This window comes from Heloderma suspectum, chromosome 3 (assembly GCF_057233095.1).
Source record: "Heloderma suspectum isolate Gila_16-S chromosome 3, 16-S_ref, whole genome shotgun sequence".
In the NCBI taxonomy this organism is placed as follows: domain Eukaryota; kingdom Metazoa; phylum Chordata; class Lepidosauria; order Squamata; family Helodermatidae; genus Heloderma; species Heloderma suspectum.
The window spans coordinates 36780581-36800731 of NC_139460.1; the positions used below are offsets into that span (position 1 = coordinate 36780581).

The 20151-nt window shown below is 45.1% G+C and overlaps 1 protein-coding gene across 1 annotated transcript in view; it reads right to left on the reverse strand.

Moving 5' to 3' along the window:
* FLT3 (fms related receptor tyrosine kinase 3) overlaps positions 1-20151 on the reverse strand; it is a 103500-nt gene that overhangs the window by 34516 nt on the left and 48833 nt on the right. The window contains exons 10-17 of the mRNA XM_084842928.1: positions 18735-18885; positions 15139-15304; positions 7235-7341; positions 4759-4867; positions 2704-2879; positions 1418-1533; positions 1196-1328; positions 985-1089 (exon numbers count right to left, since the gene is read on the reverse strand). Of these exons, the coding sequence (XP_084699054.1) occupies positions 985-1089; positions 1196-1328; positions 1418-1533; positions 2704-2879; positions 4759-4867; positions 7235-7341; positions 15139-15304; positions 18735-18885 (1063 nt within the window). The remainder of the gene's footprint in view (positions 1-984; positions 1090-1195; positions 1329-1417; positions 1534-2703; positions 2880-4758; positions 4868-7234; positions 7342-15138; positions 15305-18734; positions 18886-20151) is intronic.

Sequence of the window (20151 nt, forward strand, 5' to 3'; positions counted from 1 at the left end):
AATATCCAAGTGGTTTATTCTCTATGACACCATGGTGGTTTGCCAGAAGAGGGAGCTGTTGTCCTGGCTGGGCTTGATGCAGCTGGCAAGAAGGAGCTCCTGCAGCTTGCTGACTCAGCAGCTGTCAGGCGACACAAGGCATCAGTGAGCTTTCACCAAGCCCCTATAGATCCTTCAGTCCTGTTTCCTGCAATCTGTCTCTACAAAGTAGGCTCCAGCAACAGACAGGCCACTTAACAAGATCAGCCTCAGATGGCCTTCTCTCTGTCCCATCAGCCAGGATAGCTAGACTGGTGAGGGCAAGGGAGAGGGCCTTCCCTGTGGTGGCCCCCCACTCTGTGGAACTCCCTCCCTAAGCAACTCCGCCATGCCCCCTCTTTAATGAGCTTCCGCCACGCATTAAAAACGTGGTTGTTCAGGCAAGCATTTGGGGTGGGTTAGGGTATTTTTAGAAATACGATGTTTTAAAGTAGAATTTTATTGTTTTAAATTTGTTTGTATTACTGTACATCACCCAGAGTGGCCGGGTGACTGACCAGATGGGCGATTAAGAAATTTAATAAATAAATAAAATAAAGCTACCTGGTGCCGCAATCACTTGCTTGGTGCCAGCTTTGGTTTGCCTTCTGCTTGGGACGACTCTGCCATCACTGTGCTTCCAGACCACCAGCCCTGACAGTAGATTTGAAGACAAACCCACCCCACAACTGAATGAATATGCAGGGCTGGCTGGGGAATGCTAGGAGTTGCAGTCCAACACATCTGGAGGGCACCAGATTGGGGAAGGCTGGAATGGGCAACAGTCCTGACACTCTGAATCACAGACAGGCAACGTGGTACTCTCCAGATGTTCTGGCCTACAACTCCCATAAAACTTGACCGTTGGCCTTGCTGGCTGGGGCATGCTGGAAGTTGTAGTCCAACACATCTGGAGGGCATCATATTGCCTAGCCCATGGATCACACTCCTCACAACATACACTACCTTTAAGCATTTTGACAGCAACCTGGATGGGAACTCCCGTTTCACTAATTCCGTATGCGGTAGCATTCACCACTTTACCAAAGGCTCCAGAACCAAGGACTTGCCCTACAAGAAAGAAGAAGAAAGGAAATGTTCTCCTCATCTTGCCATCTGGTGATGTTGCTTATTAATTTCATGATGAGTTTCATAGTGGATACCACAGACTGCTTACCGAATTCCAGATTTTCTCTGGGAAACTCCCACTTGAGATCGTACTCCACCTCATTGAAATCGACGTAGATGTATTCATTATCGGAAGGGCCGACTATCTGTACAATTTGCAGCTGGCTTTCATATCTAGATTGCTATGGGGAATAGGAAATTAATAAATACTGAAAAGGGCATACAAGGGAAGGGGCTATGAGTGAAATACAGGCATCGGTTTTGCTATTACCTTTTGGTAGTTTCGGTAAATTAATATGCACAAAATAGCGATGATTGGGAAACAGAATCCAATAATTCCATATAATGCAACATTATCTGATGGAACAAATACAACAACTCCTGCAACTAGAAAACAGATGAATTATTAAGCACTAAACCAGCACTTCACTGTAACATTGAACAGTATTTGGCACATCTGATGAAATAGGCTCTAGACCAGGGGTTGGCAGAAGGCAGATCTCCAGATGTTTTGGACTTGAACTTCTAGAAGCCCCTGCCAGCATGGCCAATGGTCAGGAATGCTGGGAGCTGAAGTCCAAAACATCTGGAGATGTACTGTCTGCCCACCCCTGTATTAGATGATCCAATCTACCTCAACCTGGTGCCCTCCGGATGTGTTAGACTACAACTCCCATCACCCCTGGCCACCAGGCTGGGGAAGACTGGTAGATCTCTGGATTATTTGCAGTAGTTTGGCAAGGATTTCTGACTTCCAATTATTTAACAACAGCAGGAACAAAATTACTCTCCCTCCCTCGCACCTGAAATTATACTGCTGAAATGAAAAAAACGTGGGGTAACTTGGAATGGGTTTCTATGTGGAAGAAGGACTGTGAGCTCTCTTCAGTTGGGGTACTCGAAACAAGGCTCCACGTTCTATAATTCTAAGACATGAAATTAGGATCAACTGCTGGGAAAAGCAAATACATGGATCTATATGGATCAGCTGAGGAGGTGGGGCTGGGAAGGGTGTCTGTGTGCGAGAGAGTGGGGTGGCCATACCCATTGCTAGCATGCAATCCCTGAGAGGTTTCCTGGTCCAGAAAAGATCCTCCCACACCTGTTCTAAGACATACGCTTAAAACACGAAAAGGAGCTGCCAGGGTGGGGGAGGGGAGATGCATTATCAGGTCTCCTCCTTCGAGATTGGAACTCTGTCTCCATGCTTGGAGGAGATCTTCAGCATCCTATGGCCCCTCAGACACTGTCTAAAGGCCATAGGATTGCTCGCTAAGGGTGCAATCCTATGCATGTTTAGACAGGGGAATGCTGAGAGTTGTAGGACTTTTTTCTGTCTAAACATGCATAGGATTGCACCTTAAATCTCTAAAACCCAATAATTTATCTTAAGTTAAAGGTCATGGTAGCAGAACCACACCATTTGCTCCAAGTGCTATGTCAAAAGGTCTCTTCTGGACTCTAAAATCCACCCCTCTCCCCAGACATACACATCATTTTGTGGTATTCTGTACACAAACAGCAAAATCTGGCTCCATAGGCATAACTGTACAGTACCTTTTGGATTAATGAAGTCTGTTTCACAGGATAAGCCAACTGAATTGTTTGCGCAGCATTCAATAAAAAATCCAGTTTGTGCTTCCATTGTATTAAAAGTGCTGTTTGTGATCCAGGAACCAAATGTCTTTCCTTCACTCATGTTGTTTGAAATTCCAGCCATAATTTCTGTACAACTGCAGAAGGGGTAAAAATAAATAAATCTATTTATGTTTTCCATTACTTACCCAAACTACTTGAAAGTCAAAGCAAGGCATGAACAGAAGTGCATGCTTCACATATAATAATATTCTTTATCACTGGTGTGTAGGGATGCAGTAGCTCAAGGGTCCCAAAAATGTTGGAGTTGGTGGGCACATTTGGAATTGTGGGTGCTCTCACAAAATGGCTACCATGGGGGTTTGCTCATTCCTAACATGGCTGCCACGGCCAGTCACAAAACACTCATTTCCCAGAAGGCAAACTGGTGACTCTAAAGGAAAAGTAACTTGCCGAAGAACCCAATTACAAGGCAGAGGAACTTGTACCTGATAACTCGTTATTTGAGCTCCGTATTATTCAGCGGAGATTTCTCGTATGCATATTATAGACTAGAACCTTGGCTGATCAAAAGGGAGGTCTCAAGCCCGGTCTACCTGACCATCTTCCACCATTTATGCTAGCAGGCATCTCATGGCAACCAACACACGATGTGCCACATAGGATATCCTTACCCCTGCACTCAAATCTTCTTTGTAGATCTTTCTTGGGGTGCCCTGACATCTGAGATGGGGTGAGTGGCAACTGGGAAGGGGGTTCTTGATTGTAGCATCCTATTTGCAGAATTCTCTCCCCAAGTGCCTATGCTGATGTGTTTTGGGGGGCCTTGAAAAGATACAGAACCTACAAACAACCATCAGCAGGATCAGAGCTGCCTGGAAAGGAAAGGAAAGGAGGGAATTGGGCTGTTCTAGAGTAAAGAGCAGGATCCCCTTTCCAGCGCGGGAAAGCAGCCTAGCAGGCTCCAGGGTGGTGGTTGGAGGACACTTCTACTCTGTCCCCAACCCCTATATAAACAAGCTTGGATAGGTGTTCCTGGCCCTCTATTCTGTGATTGGGGCTTGAAATGGGGAATAACCTTTTCAGGATCTCTGTAAAGAACCCACTTGCTTTAAAATTCCCCACTGAAGATTTCCCCCAACCAGGTGCCCACCAGATGTTTTGGATGACAACTCTCATAAGACCTGGCCAACATGGCCAATGATCCGTGATGATGGGAGTTGCAGGCCAAAACATCAGGAGGTAGAGGGAAGGCTGGTTTAGGGAGCTGGCCAACTGAAGAGCATCTAGCACCACCTGTTGGAGAACCAGGCACACTGCAGCAGAAGGAAGGGGAGGAGTTGGCCACAACAGAGCAGCCAACCAGCATTTGTAGCATACCAGAGTTGGATTCATTGGTCTGCTACAGCCTCACGTGCATCAAAAAGAGAACTCAAGGCACATTCACAGTTATTTGAGCCTCCTTTGGATGTATGTTGGTCTTGGCCCTAAGGGCTAAACCACATGCTACATTAAATACATGGTGTGTAGCTGATGGTCACCATTTTGTTTCCTGTAGCGTAAATGCACAGGGGCTCAATTTGGTTTGGGACCACCACACAGGTAGAGAAGGTTTAAACTCACCCCCACTCCTTTGCCACCACCAATACTGCCATAAGAACTAAAAAAGAAAAACTCCATTGGCATGTTAAAACATTGCAGCTACTGATGAAGGCAGAAATATATTTTAAATATTAAAATATTTAAAATATTTTAAGTGCAATCCTATGCAGATAAGCAGCTGTCTCCAAACTCCAAGGCAGCGCAGAAGTGGGGGGAGGTCAGTTCTCTGGGAACCAACTTTGGAGCACGGGCTCCGAGGTTGGTTCCTGGAAAACAGGATATCCTATGGCCATCTAGCCACTGTCTAGTGGCCATGAGATTGCTCCCTCCAACTACTAAATGTATTTTTAAACTAAATATATCTTTAACTCTGTTGTTAGTCTATTTTTTTTATATACAGACATCTTTATTTACTTTATATGCTTTTTAGAACACTTCCTCCAGACCCAGGATGAAGCAGGATTGCTCTCAGAGATGCAAGACACTTGACCTGCCCTCGAGGACATTGTTACATTAGGTTTCCCTGCAAAGATAGAGCAAAACAGTACAGAGCACTTCAGAACAAGGATTCTCAAACTTTGTCAAAACAAACCACCTTACTGCTTGAGCCTTCACAGTTACAACTAACCCTGATTGTAAACACATTTACTTAGAAACAAGTCCCATGGAAGTGAAGGGATCCAGCTTCAAGGTGAGTTCATTTAGAACTGCAGTCTTGGACAAAATAAAAGACAGCAGTCTTCATTTCGTTTCAAGCTTGGATACAGATACAGGCCAAAACATTAGGGACAAAAGAGATTTATAGCATGCCTTGTATCAGCCCTCCAGATGTTTTGGGCTACAACTCCCATCAGCCCCAGCCTGCATAAGCAATGGTCAAGGCTGATGGGAGTTGTCATTTAAAACATCTGGAGGGCAATGGGTAGGGGAAGGCTGCCTTATATGATCATGCCTTCTAGCAGGTCAGACCATAGGTCCATCTAGGCCAGGAGTGCTGGATTCAATTTCACAGAAGCTCTCAGGGCCCTCATTTCAATGGTGGATGGGGCCTGAAGGCAAAAGAGCAGGGCCAAAGGTGAAGGGGGCTGGGTCAAAATACCAAAACCTCCAGCATATTTTGGCTTGAAGCTCTTGCTGCCACTAATTAAGCCTTAGGAGAGGCATGCCAGAAAATGGCACAAAAGCTGGGAAGCCACCAAACGATTAGCAGTGAGGATAAGGGGAGTAAGGCCAGGGAAGGGGTGTGGCCATCTGGGGAACACCAGGGGGTCGGATTTGGTCCATGGACCAGAGGTTTAACACCCCTGATCTTGCTCATTATGGTCTATCCTGACTGGCATCAGCCCTCTGAGGTCACAGGTCTTCCGGGGTGGGGGGGAGGGGGGGCTAGGCACAGTGTGCTATAGCTATGGCCCTGCCCCAAAATATAGTGTTCCATCTCCTGTTCTCACCAATGCAATCTGCATGCCATGCCAGGGGATCTCCACTGCACCGAAAAGAGGCTGCCCATCACTAGTGCTTGACGAATAGCTATCTGCTTTTATAAGGAGTTATGCACATAGGAAGGTGTCCTTCTGCTGCATCAAGCTATCTGTCTATCTGGTCCAGTCTTGTTTACTCTGCCAGCAACTCCCCAGGTGCTCACACAGAGGGCAGGGGTCTTTCCCTGGCCTGTTACAGGACATTTTGGGAAGTGCTGGGGAGTCCACCTGGAATCTTACACATGCATGTTGCATACCATGTCCTCTACCACTGAGCTCTGGTTGGTGGAGGCTGTTGGCTCCAATGGGAGTGAGGTGGTGAATCCACTCCAGGTTTCTATGAGAAACAGCCAGAACTGTAAAGGAGCTATCCAAGGTGCTTCTATCATTGGAGCCACCAGCCTCCACTGGCTCTGGTCCTTCCTTGAGAGAGGAAGAGTTCCCAGTTGCCCCATCTTTTTAAGATTAGTCTACAGTACAGATCTACTTTTAAACTTTATAGAGTTAACTATTGAACATAACACAACATTCCATATTCCAAAAGGCAGTGCAGAAAACAGTAGGCTGTTATGCCTGGGATAGGGGTAAATTCAGATGGAAGAAGAACACACAAGCAACAGCAGCCAAGGGAGGCCCGTTTGGCCCAGTTCTGATGAACGTCTGCTGGCAGGGAAAGGCCTTTTTTAATTAGACAGGCCTTTGACCCATAGGCTGCAGGGTGGCCGCTTCCACATTGCCCAAAAAGAGGGATTGCATCACCAAAAAAGGACACCAAGCACAACATTTTCACATGCAAATCTATATGTATAGGTGCAAATTTAGCCATAAGAATGATAATTGAAATGGAAATACAAGACAAGACAGTTGATCAGGTGAGCTGTGTGCCTGCTCAGTCTGCTGTCCAGGTGCTAACTGTTGCCCAGCAACTTCAAGGCCCTGGTCCTGCTGTCCCTCCTGATAGTCCTGATGTTCCTTTGACTTCAAACCAGACTTGGACTGGACTGTCTATCAAACAGAGGACACCTTCAAATAGGGGACTTTCCTCTGCCAGCTCTCCAAAAGAGGCCTGTCCTATGTAAAGTAGGACACCTGGGCACCCTAGGGAGTGGCTTGTGAATACATTGCAACTGGTTTTAATTTGTTGTTTTAATTTACTGCATTGATGTTTTACCTGCTTTGTTTTCATGCGGTTTGCACTAACATAATGCTTTGTTTTCATGCGGTTTGCAATAACATAATGCTATGTTATTGAATCTGTATTATTGTTGCATGTACTTGTATTCTTGTATTGAGCACCATTCGGTGGAGGTTTGTTCAACAAACAAATAAATACATCATGGAGCCAAACCATGTTTTGTTTTGCTTCTTTCTTTCTTTCTTTCTTTCTTTCTTTCTTTCTTTCTACTCACTTTTCACATAAAGTTTTAATGTTCTCTTCACAAACGAATCACCATTTTCTGCGTAGAACACATATTCACCTGGTTGGTGTTTATGGTCACAGAATGCTGAAGAGATGCTGTTTCATAAAGGAAGGAAGGGTTACTCAACCATGTATTCATATACATTCATTATTAAAAGATCTTGTTGTTGTTATTTCAAAGCTAACCAGGCAACTATCAAAGAATAAGAACTGAAAATAGTATTGTAGCTGAGCTATTTGGTTCTTCCATGAATAGAGCAGAAGCAGCATCTTCACCTTAGAGTCTTCAGTCTTGAGCTCTGGAAAAAACTCATTGACTAATGGAAGCCATTCCATTGGTGTCACTGGCCACTGTATTAAGGTAGCCCTCCTCAACCTCGTGTCCTCCATATATGTTGTACTACAACACCCATCACCCCAACCAGCAGGAAAGCAGGTATCCTCCAACACTTCACCAACCCTATCTGATCGTCAGCAACTGTTGCTTGAGGTGGCTGCCTCACTCTGCCTAATGGTAGGGCTGGTCCTGTCAGTGACTCACAATGCTCATTGTCTCAAATACTGGAGAAGCATTACAACTCTCAAATCCTTCTCCTCTCTTCCACCTTGTCTCAAACTCACCACCTAACCAATAGCCCACTTACTTTGTGTTTCAAAATAAAAGGGGCCAGTTTAAACAAGAACACAGAAAGACATAGCTAAGCTCCACCAGAACAAGGGCTACTGGCAAAGTTTTCCCCACTCTACATCCCCAGGCTTGGCCAAGCAAACATACAGGAGACGAAGAGGAGGAAGAGGCACCTCTGTCAGAACAAGCTGAGCTCCCATCACATCTGTGGTGGGGAACATAAGGTCCTCCAGATGTCACTGGACTCCAACTCCCATCAGCTCCAGATGGTCAGGGGTGATGGGAGTTGGAGTCCAACAATATCTGGAAGGCCACAGGTTCCCCTCCTTGCATTACACAGGCAGGGCTGTGGGCACAGCCCTGCAACACCCTTCCCTCCTGGTCAGCAGGAGCCAAGTGTCCCTTCACCAGAGGAGCTGTGGAAAGTGGAGAGTAAGGGACACAACAGCTGGATCTTCTCCAGGCAAGCTCTACCTTCACTTCCACTTGCAAAATCCATGCTCAACATGCCTGGGGATCCAATGGCTAGCGAGGCCCTCTCTTACCTCCATCTGGACACCAACCTTGTCTCCCCTCCATCCTGCTGCACACAGGCAGCGCTGCAGCGAGCAAACACTGTTGGACATGCGCGCAGCACAAGGAGCCACAGATGACAGAGTGTGCCAAGTCACTTAGAGGAAATGGGGAAGGCCAGGACAGGCAAAATGCTCAGGATCAGCTTCTTAGCAGCCTGCAATCTCCCTACCTCAGCTCGCTTCCCCTGTCAAGGGATGAGACTTGTACGCTGCCCAAGCAGCCCGAGAAAGAAGAGCAGTGCAATGGGATTTCCAGCAGGGAGGGATGTTGCTGGAGAATTGGGGGTTCTCAGAGAAAATTGTTAGGTCTCTAGCTCATCCCATAGCCCACCCCTAGCAATGCCTCTGCCCGGAGGGGCTTGTAGGAAAATGAAAAGACACTGGGAAATCCCATCATGGATCTCCTGTGTCGTATGTAGATTTTTAAGTTTACATCTACCATTTTTAGGTGTACTCCTTAAAATGTAGAGGGTGGACATGAGAAAAGGGGGGCTGGATTTGGATCCAACTTCACCAAAAACTACACTGGAAGGGCATCAGTACCACTGAAGAGAATTCTGAGGAAGATGCTTATTATCCCTAGAAACATTCAAGCATTGAGACTTAGGTTCTTAAAAAAATCTGCATCCATAGATTTTCTAAATAATTGTAGCAAGAGAATAAATAAGTATATCGCAAATCAATTACCATGTCCCATAGTTGCACCAATGAAATCAAACTTGTATACAACACCCTCCTTGGGAATCAGAAGCACATCATGCAAGTGATAGGTTGTTCTTTATTACACTATAAATGTTGATATATAAATCTCCTTCCAAGGGATAACAGCACATTCTTTTTAAAGGCTTCTCTCTGAAGGCAAAATTACTATCATAAATTGGCCTGGTATTTAAGGGCTAGCCTAGTAGTCATAGGTAACCAGGAATTGTATGAAGGTGAGTGCATGGAATTCCATGCAGTTGAGTAAGCAGTCTGGTGGAGGGGGGATGGAGAGTTCCATCCCGCCTCTGCACCCACACAAAAACCAAGCAGGCTGCTAGAGGAGAGACGCCCCATCCTTCATGCCAGAAATGCAACTCTCCAAAATGTAGTAATGGCCACCGATTTGGATAGCTTTGAAAAGGAATTAGATGACATGGAGGATAAGGCTATCAATGGCTACTAGCCCTGTTGGCTATATGCTACTTCTAGTATCAGAGGCATATGCCTAAGTACACCAGTTGCTGGGGAACTACTGCACACACATCCTACTTGTGGGTTTCCCATAGGCAGCTGGTTGGCCACTGTGTGAACAGAATGCTAGACTAGGTGGACCCTTGGTCCGATCCAGCAGGCCTCTTCTTATGTTCATCCTTCCTCTGATAACCCCCAGTGGGCTAGCATATTTTTTTTCAGGCTAGTAACTTGGGGGTGTTTATTACATAGTTCGTATAAATTCAAGGCCTTGTATAAATACAAGGCAGTGGAGGCTGGTAGCTCCTTTGTCGGTGGGGTGGTGCGTTTGCTCTGGGTTTCAGTCAGAACTCAAAAGGAGCTATCCAAGGTGCAAAAAATCTTGAAAGGCTTTGAAAGGGAACAGCTTTAAAAGGAAATTAAACACATTCATGAAGGATAAAGCCTATCAATGGCTACTAGCACTGATGGCTATATGCTCCCTTGCATAGCTCCTTTAGAGTTCTGACTGGTTCTGACTGAAACCTGGAGTGGACTTGCCACCCCACTGACATCAGAGCCACCAGCCTCCACTGATACAAGGGTAACACAGTGGGCAACAAAATAATACTCATACATAGATTTAAGTTTCTCGAGGCCAATTCAATCTGGAGAATCAATCCAACTTCTGCTAAGAATAAAGGAAGGCCTACAGTTGATATCATCAGGTTTTGGTTTACGGTAAGGAAGTGAAAGCCAGCTAAAGGCTGAGTAGAAAGATGATCTATCTCATAAATAGGGAACAGAAAACTGACGGGCCCTAAGAACATTTTGTGGGAAAGCTTAGAGGAAGTTGTAGGTGGGGTGGAATTATTACGGTGTGGTCTGAAATGAAAGGCCAACAAAAGAGAGAGGAAAGCTCTCTGTGGAAATGTAGGTTTTACTTGGAATATGGAGAAGCTGTTATGTGTAGTTCCATAAGGTTCACCCCAGCCTCTTTTGTCAGGCAGTGCTGTTTGGCAGACTTTGCTACTGATTTATCGCAAGGAGGAAGGATACATACAAACTGGATGAGTGCCCTGACACAGATATGAATAGTGGGTAAATGGCCAGGAAGAAAAGGGTTAAAGAAATCCTCCCCCATTACAGTGGGTCCTCTGTTCGGGTCCAATAGCTGCTTTGTAAAACAAAATGAAACAAGTATTTGAAAGGAATCAAGTAGATGTAATGCATGTTAGTCTTACTCATGAGCCAGCACTGTGTTGCAGCTACTTAAAAGGTTAATGCAATCTTAGGCCGCATTAACAGAAGCATATAAGCATTTATTAGTCTATTGAGTCATATGATTTGCCCAATCCCAAGGCCTCATGGTGAGTTTCTATAAAGATTTCAAAGTTTTGAGTCAGGCAATGTATTAACCTGCTTCAACAGAAGCAGTGTCCAGAACTAGGGTGGCCATGGGTCCCCTGTTACAGAGGACAGTCCTCTATTTGAAGGCATTCTCTGTTTGAAGGGCTGTCCATTCGAATTCCGGTTGAAAGATAAAGAACTGCAAGAACTGTTACCCATCGAAAGTTAGCACCTGAACAGCACACTGACTAGGCAGGCACACAGGTCACCTGGTCACGGTCTTTTTTCATTATGGTGACATGTACTGTACTTCTATTTGAATTGTAATTATTTCTAAATTTGCATCTCCACATATAAATGAGCATACGCAAATTCTATGCAAAGCCCAATCATCCTTTGCCCTCTTTTTGGTGATGCATTTCCTCTTTTTTGGCACCCTAGTCTAGGCCACTGGAAGTAATAGTTTTGCTCTATTTTGCGCTGGTCAGCCCTCGTCTGGAGTACTGTGTCCAGTTCTGAGGGCACATTTTAAGAAGGGCACTGACAAACTAGAGCAAATCCAGAGGGTGACCAGGATGGCTGTGGCTCTGGCAATCAAGTCCTATGAGGAATGGGTGAAAGAGCTGGGTATGCTTAACTTGGAGAAGACAAGGTTAAGGGAAACATCAAAGGCTGGAAATTGCAGGGAAGCCAATTTTGTAGACCCTCCATTGCGCAGGATGTTGGCTTATGTCAACTCCAGTGTTCCCTCCAACTCTACAATTCTATGATTTATATGCAAAGCAAGTCTGAAAACAGTGTTTATTAACCACTGTGTTACTATACATGGCTGCAGTGTATATTTATTTTTAAATTAGCGATTTCTATCTATTCTATGCTCTTTGTTTCCTTTTGCAAAATGCACATGCACATTTTTTTAACCAGCTTGATTTAAGACCATGCAGTGTTTTTGAATCTTTAGCCCAGGCCCGCAAAACCTGCGAGTCATCAAGCTAAACTCAACCCACCAGCTGTCTATGGTGGCCAACCAGGATCTTGATAAACCTCCTGTTTCTGCCGCCAACTGGGACCTCCTGGGGGCATTGGGCCATCCAGGCTGGGGGAAAGCCTTGTTTACTCCATGTAAAAGATACAAACAGAAGGACCTCCAACTCCCCTATCTCATCCAGAGGGGTACACCTGCTTGCTGGTGAGAAAAGAAAGCTGAGCACATGAAAGAATGAAGCTGCATGTTTAACAACATCAAAAAACAAAACAAAAACATGGAAGGTGTTCACATGCTCTGGAACAGTTCTTTAAATAAACAAAACACTTTCAGGGTACAAGAACCCACAAGGCAATGCAGGGGCACTGTGTACTTTCAAGGTCTGATGCACACGGGCCTACCAGCTTCCTCCTGATGCTTAAATAAGCAAAGGGGTAAGGAGGTCAACATTTATGTTGCGATAATGGTGTTTGCTTAGTCATAGGAAAAGAGATACGTCTCACCAGGCATTGGGTTATGTAGCAGCTGTCTTGGCACCCTAAGGACACAATGATTGGGTGGTCCACCACAACATGGAATCCATTATTTCACAGAGCTTTCCCAACCTACTGTACTCCAGATGTGTTGGACTAGAGTGCCTATCAGCCCCAGCCAGCATGGCCCTTTGTGAACCTGGTTTTAATCATCAAACAGCCCATTTTTGTACATGGGTTTGCTACTTGTCAAAGGATCCAACTAGGGATGTACAGATCGTGTAAACTCCATTTTGTCTGTGTTTTGTGGATTGTCAGTCACCTTGTGTTCCATCATCTGCCCATCGGTGGCATCGGATTATTTTTAGTTTCCGAATTTGTGCAAATTCACAATTGTGCAGGTGCAAAAATGTACAAATTCCCCCCAAATGCACATTTTCACACTTTAGTCTATGGGGGAAAGGCATGTTTTTGGCCAGGTTTTTTTGGCATATTTTCCTATGATGAAATTTACAGAAAATTCCCAACGGATAGAAAAATAGTCCGCAAGCCTGCAGAATCCGCCCAACAGGGGAAAAGCCGGTCCACCATTGTGGAATCTGCCAGTCAGATTCATGAAAATCCAAACTCATTTGTTTTCACTGCAAATTTCTTCAACAACCCTAGGTCCAACACACCTGCAGCCATTATTCACAGATGTGACACAGCTGATCACAAGGGTGGGCAGCTTGTGGCCCTCCAGATGTGTTGGCTTACAACTCCAATCAGTCTCAGCCAGCATATCCAACAAGGAGGGTTCATGGGAGTTGTACGCCAAAACATCTGGGGGGCCACAAGTAGCCCCACAGCCTTCAAGCCAGGTTGATGAGGAAAAAGGAAACACAGCTGGAAATCAATCTCCACCAAAAGGGGTCCATGTGAAGTGGCACATTCTGAAGCATCTGCCAAGGAGGTAAGAAACTACCAGACCACAAATGTTCACTGGTTCCTGTCTAAACTCTCGCATTGACGTATCTACCTGAATCTATAGTCAGAGCAGGGGCAGTTCCAGCAGCTCCAACCACGTAGGAATCACCCCCCCCCCAAAAAAAGAGGAAATGCATCATCCAAAAAGAGGACAAAAGAGGACCAAGATCTGGTGCTGTGTGCGCCTGCCTGGTCCGTCTGCTGTTCAGGCCTAAATGCTGATGAGGAACACTTCTGGTTCTTTAGCTTTAAACCTGAATTCAACAGGACAGCCCCTCAAATAGAGGACACCTTCCAACAGATGGGACAGTCCTTCAAAGATAGGACATACCTCCAAATAGAGGACAGTCTTCTGTAAAAGAGGACACGTGGCCCTATGCTGGTGGGGTCTCGCATGTCAGGGCAGTGGTCCCCTTCTATTTATTTCTGCCAGATGTGGGGTCCATGAGAGGAAGAAGAGGTTAGTGGTAGTAGCAGTAGCGGCATTCCTCCGATGAGCACCAGGCAACTACCATTATAATTACCTACAATGCACCAGAAAGGGAGGTTCAGGGTAGTGGTGCCAGCCGTATGTGGGGCCCTCAATAGCTGCCCAATGATGCCTCCTGCTGGCGCCAGGCCTGAGGCAAGAGTCTCTGCAACACTGGTATAAACATTTCCCTGTAGTTGATACAAACGTATTTGTATGGCGTCTTAGTCTTTTAACTGTTTGTAGTCTGCCCAGTGAATATTGGTTTTGGGGTGGATTAAAAATATAACCAATTAAATAAATAAATAATACATATTCCTCAAAACATAAAACCAACCAAGAAAGATCTGGGGTTTTTTTTGTCTAATCTGGGGATAATTAAAATTCTTTAAAAATCAATAACAATTCAAGACACAGCCAAAGTTAAGTACCTTGAAATCAGACTGATACTTAAAATTTTCCACAGAAATCAGTTCAACCTAGAAAAAGGTAAAGTTGTCCCCAGCCAGTCGTGTCCAACTCTAGGGGGTGGCGCTCATCTCCATTTCCAAGCTGAAGAGCCAGCGCTGTCCGAAGACGCTTCCGTGGTCATGTGGCTGGCATGACTGAACACTGAGGTGCACGGAACGCTGTTACCTTTCCCGCTGAAGCAGTACCTATTTATCTATTTGCAATTTCTTGCTTTCGAACTGCTAGGTTGGCAGGAGCTGGGACTGAAGACGGGAGCTCACTCTGTCACGCAGCACTCGGGTATCGAACTGCTGTCCTGCCGACCTTCCGGTCTGCAGTTCAGCATCTTAACCACTAAGCCACTGTGGCCCCATGGGTTTTTTGGTCTAATCTGAGGATAATTAAAATTCTTTAAAAATCAGTAACAATTCAAGACACAGCCGAAGTTAAGTACCTTGAAATCAGACTGATGATTAAAAATTTCCACGGAAATCAGTTCAACCTAGAAGTGCTTAACTATGACTAGATATGCCCCAAGTTTTTCTGCTGTTGTTACCCTGACTATGAACAAACGAGGAAATACTGTGCAATGTAAGACATTGTGCAGAGCACAGGTTTACTGCACTGCATTTCTATCTAAAATGAGAACTATTATGGCTCTTTGTCAATCACTTCTTGATTTAATTGGGGCAAACACAGATTGTGGCAATGCAGATATAAAACTTATAAAGCAAATAGGCAGCACAATCCTAAGCATAATTACTTAGAGGTAGGGAAGTGTATAAAGACTGGTGGTGTAAGAAACAATACGCACAGCAGAAACACATTCAGATAAAGTTAATTACCTGTAGCTACCGGTGTAAATTTGCTTACAAGGAAATGACATTTGGGAAAACATCCAAATACATCTAACCGGTGGGTATGCTTTCAGTTTAACTTCCAGGCAAGTGGCTTCCTCCATACCAATTTCAAAATCTTCCTTTGAATCAGTGATATTGATAAATCCTTTATCTGTTAAAAGATATATCAAAGTTATGTCATGGTTGTTTTAACATGTATTTGAAGAATTTCAAAATTGCAAATATCTTATTTTCTTATTTTACATGGTTTGTATAATGCCTAATTAACAATGTCCTCTAGATGGTTACCAGTAACAGTTAAACACCAGAAACCCAATCAAGAATGCACCCCCAGCCCCCAGCAAATGTACCCCAGCAAATCAGATGAACCACAGTAGACAGTAAATAAACGAATAAAAACAGTAACACTTTAAAACATTAACATGGCAAAGTTAAAATACTGAGGATCTTGAAATGATCTTAAAATATTCTTAAAAGGCCAGGGGAAATAAAAAGTCTTCAGCTGGTGCCAAAATGACCATAACATGGGCACCAGGTGAGCCTCTATGAAGAGGGTGTTCCACAATTGGGGTGCCAAGAGTGAAAAGGCCCTTTCTCTGGTACTCACCCACCATACCCCATTTGGTAGGTGCACTCTGAGTATAGGGATGTCAGGAAAATCTGCAACAGATTCAAATGAGTTTGGATTTCTATGAATCCAACCTGTGGGTTCCACAGTGGAGCACCTTTTTCCGAGTCACGTGGATTCTGTGGACTTGTAGGCCAGATTTTCACTCAAGGGGGAATTTGCACTAATTAGCATTAGCATGACTGTGCACTTGCACTAATGCAAATTAGCGCTCATGTGAATGTATGTATGTATTTTTATTTCTATACCGCCCAATAGCTGAAGCTCTCTGGGCAGTTCACAAAAATTAAAACCACATAGTACAGCTATGAATGAGAGCAAACAGAACAGAATTATGGTAAAAAAAAAAATCTGATTCCATCAATGAGCTGATGACGTAACTGTCAAGGGCTCCTTGGCGCCCTCTTTCAGTCTAATCCAGTAGCCAAGTCCAGACACAGACAAAGGGATTCTTTTCAAAGCTTTATTCCTCTTTTACAACTTAACGACTCTACTGTTAGCAACTAGCTATGCGCAGCAGAGTACCTATGCCCTAAGTTGGAACAGCTGGTCCCCGTTTGAAGGAGAATCACTGGCAGATGCTGAACTTATGGGCTAGGGAGAGTCCCTCCCCTTTTCCCTTGGATCCTCTGGGTGCAACCATTGTTTGCACGCCAACCGGGCACTACGCCTCCTTTCCGCACCCTCCATTTGGCGCCGCTCCCTGCGTCGGCGTCACACGTCCAGCAAGTCTTCTTCCCGCGCTCGCTCACTCCCGGGACTGCTATCTATGCCAGGAATGCCAGTGGGAGGAATCTCTGCCAGCTGTTGGCCCTGGGAAGGATGAGCGCGCTCCTCTCCCAGGAGCGGCTGCTCTACCTCAGAATCAGAACTACTCTGGGATTCTATGGGCTCAGTGTCCACTCTGACTTCAACAAAAGATGTCTAACCATCTGTGAAACACAGATGGAATGGATTTAACAAAAGTCTATTTTATCTATTTAAAAGTCTATTTATTTACTCTACATAAGTGGGGCCTCTTAGGGTCTGAGTAGGTGCAAACACGACCTTGCAGGAGAAGGAAACGGGGTGGTTCTTTGAGTAGGGAGGGGACTGGGGGGGCTGGTTTATGAGGAATCCTCCGGCCTACCCAGCTTCCTTCCCTCCTGCTTCCCAACGCCTCACCTAGATGGGCAAAAAAGCCCATCTAGCTGAAATGTAGAGCGGAAGGGGTATGGAGGATAAGATTGCCTCCACTGCTCCTCCTGCTCTGCATAGCATGCCTGTCAGCCTCCGAGTTCGGGGGCTGACAGGCATCCGGATAGGACTGTGCCCTTAAATACTGGTACACAAAACAAGGAAGTTCCAGTTAGCTATGGACTTCTGGAGCAGTAGAGCACATTCATCAGGTGATTCCAGGTTCTTATTTGAACAAATGAACCACTCATAGAGATTCGGCTATTGAGTGGTATAGAAATGTGATAGACAGATAAATAAATAAATAAACAGCCTTACACAGAGTCAGATCTTTGGTCCATGTAGACCAGCATTATCTATTCTGACAGGCTGTGGCTCTCTACGTTCTCAGGAGGAGCTTTTCCCCATCTTACCTGGAGATGCCAGGGACTGAACTTTCTGAACGCAAAGCATCTGCTCTACCACTGTGCTATGGTCTTTCATAATCAGAGAGCTCATACATTCAGCATATGTCAACCCCCACCCCTTGAATAGCAGCACATCACACTTTATCAAACATTATTTTTGCAGTTTCATTGAGATCCAAAAGCATTTTGCCAGTGCTTCTGTTCAGGGCAAAAAGAAGTACGAATCCTTATAGAGCTCGTACAGCTTCTCATGGGATACTCTGGAATATGGCTGAGATTATTGGAATATCGTGTGCATTCACCAAGCCCAGTGCAATAATGTTCCCAGTCTCCTAAACAGGTTTAGGAGATTGGGGAGATGCTGTGTGCTTATATGCTCCTTTCCTCAACCTCATCATCTCTTGACTGTAAACTTGAGTGTAAACCTAATCATCTCGAGTATACATTGAGCTAGCCATGGTGCAGTGTTAGGTCTGCACCAAAGTTAATGTTAACCATAGTTAGGACAAACCAGTTTGCAAATCCAGTTTTAACTTTGGTTGCAAAATTGAGGTTAATCATGGTTAGCGATAACGAGGGATGCTGCCGAAACTCAAAATTAGGGGGCTCGTCAATAAAATCCTCTATGTTCGAATCTGGTATGCCTATATGTGTACCAACCTTTGATGACTATCTAGAATTGACTGCGAGCACCTGCACAGTTTGCACGACTATCCTTTGTTTCTTCACAGGTAGGCTTTATGCCTGGCAGGACTTCCTGGAGTGTCCCTGTGACCACCCCATGGGATTGCATGCCCTCACTCAATCACACAGACATTCCAGAAAGTGCTGCTAGCATGGAAGCCTGTCAGTGAGGAGACCTGTGCTGCCGCGAATGCACACAGATGGCGCTCCAAGGAAGAGGAGGTCATGGGTGAGTGACACACCATGGGGCAGCTGGCCTGCAGGCAAGGAAGGTATCTGTGCTTCGACAGAAGTTCGTATATACAACATGAGATCTCGGAATGATGGAAAACTTTCATCCAAAATTAGATGGAGGAATTCATAACCTGAGGAGCAAATTATGATTTCTGTTGGGGCACGTTCAACTATCTCTAGTGACAACCCTGGTATAGATGTAATGCTGTACCATGACAAGCCAAGGAAAAGGAAAAAGGGAATCTGTGCGAGGTAGGGGAGGGAGGGAACATGTGATTACACAGCGCTGGTTTAGGCCATGCATTGGTTTAGGCCAATTTTGGCTTAGCTCCAGTTTCAACTTCCTTCAAAGGGGAAGCAAGTGGAAACATTTTCATTTAGAACAGGAATTATACTGCATGCATGTATATGTCAACACATACAAAACATGCCTTATATGACATATAACCTACCTAAAACTGTAACAAAAATGGTTTTGTTTGCAGCAAGTTCTTCGGATGAACAGCTGTAATGTCCATGGTGACCTTGTCCCACCGATGAAGCAAATGCATACTGAAGCTTAATCCAATAGCCCAAATTCCATCTTCCTTCTAGCATCATGTTCTGATTTTTAAAGAAAGGTTGATATTTAAGAGCTGATTATATATCTGTGGTGGAGCTGTGCAGTTTTAGGATTTTTGGAAGAATGCAGAAGAGCAGGGGCAGGGAACCTTTGGCCCCCAGGCCTAATCTGGCCTGCAGAGGTTCCCAATCCAGCCTGCAGAGGGATGGGCATTCTTTTCAGGCCCCACCCCTTCCCAAGCATCCCCCACCCCCAGCCTGGAGGAGACCAGGGGCTTTGGAAGAAGGTCAGGAGAGAAATCCCTTCGTTATTTCTGATTTGTAACTGGAGATGACAAGGGGATTCCATGCACACTGCTCCTCCTCCCTATGGGAAGGTGAATGGTATGCAGAGGAACCTCTTTGTTACCTCCGATCACAGATTGGAGATAAGAAAGGGATTCCCTCTTTTCTGTGTCTAATACATCTGGAATGCAAGTGGGGTGTGAAGGAGGCACACAACTCAGCCAGTGCTTCCCGGAGCCAGTCCTGCAAGCACTGGCTGAGTCCTTTTCTTTGTGCAGAGTAAAGGAAGGGGCATGGAGAAATGGGCAGGGTGGGGTGGATGACATCATGGAAAGGGGAGGGGCTTCAGGGCAGGGACCTGTCCCCTTGACATCATCTGGTCTTCTGGTTTGGTTGGGGGGCCGGATCCAGCCCCTGGACCAATACAGGTTCTCCACCCCTGTGGCAGAGGTTATTAGGAATATAATCTTGTATTTTACCAATGTGCCCAGCACACTCCCCACAGGGTTATATAGAGGATATTATATACATAAAACTTCAAGAGATGGTGGATAATCAGAGTAGAAATTGCTAAGAAGTGAAAAGAACTCAAAGGTCCTTGTTTAGAGGATGAGTTAAACAAAACTGGGGCACACTGGCTCAGCATAGTTTCAAGCTTGAGGCTGAGCAGCCAAGGGTATATCCCTCACCCACACCCCAAAGTCAAGGTGCTTAATACCCCAAGGCCAATCAACTTATTATGGCCCCTGAAGCAGAACATTTCACAAGTGCCTCTCCTGGCAATAAAAATACAATCATAATCAACTGAACAACTAACAATTTGCTGTCCTTTCATGATATCCAAAATCAGCTCTCTGAGGTGGCCGCCTCACTCTCCCTGATGGTAGGGCCAGCCCTGCATGCTGTATATAGTTAAGGTTACATATCTGATTAGTTTCCATGAAAACAGGGAGAAGTTACTAAAATTAGGGTATATTATTTAAAAAACCCTGGAATTTGTTTTAATATACTGCAGTAGTCATT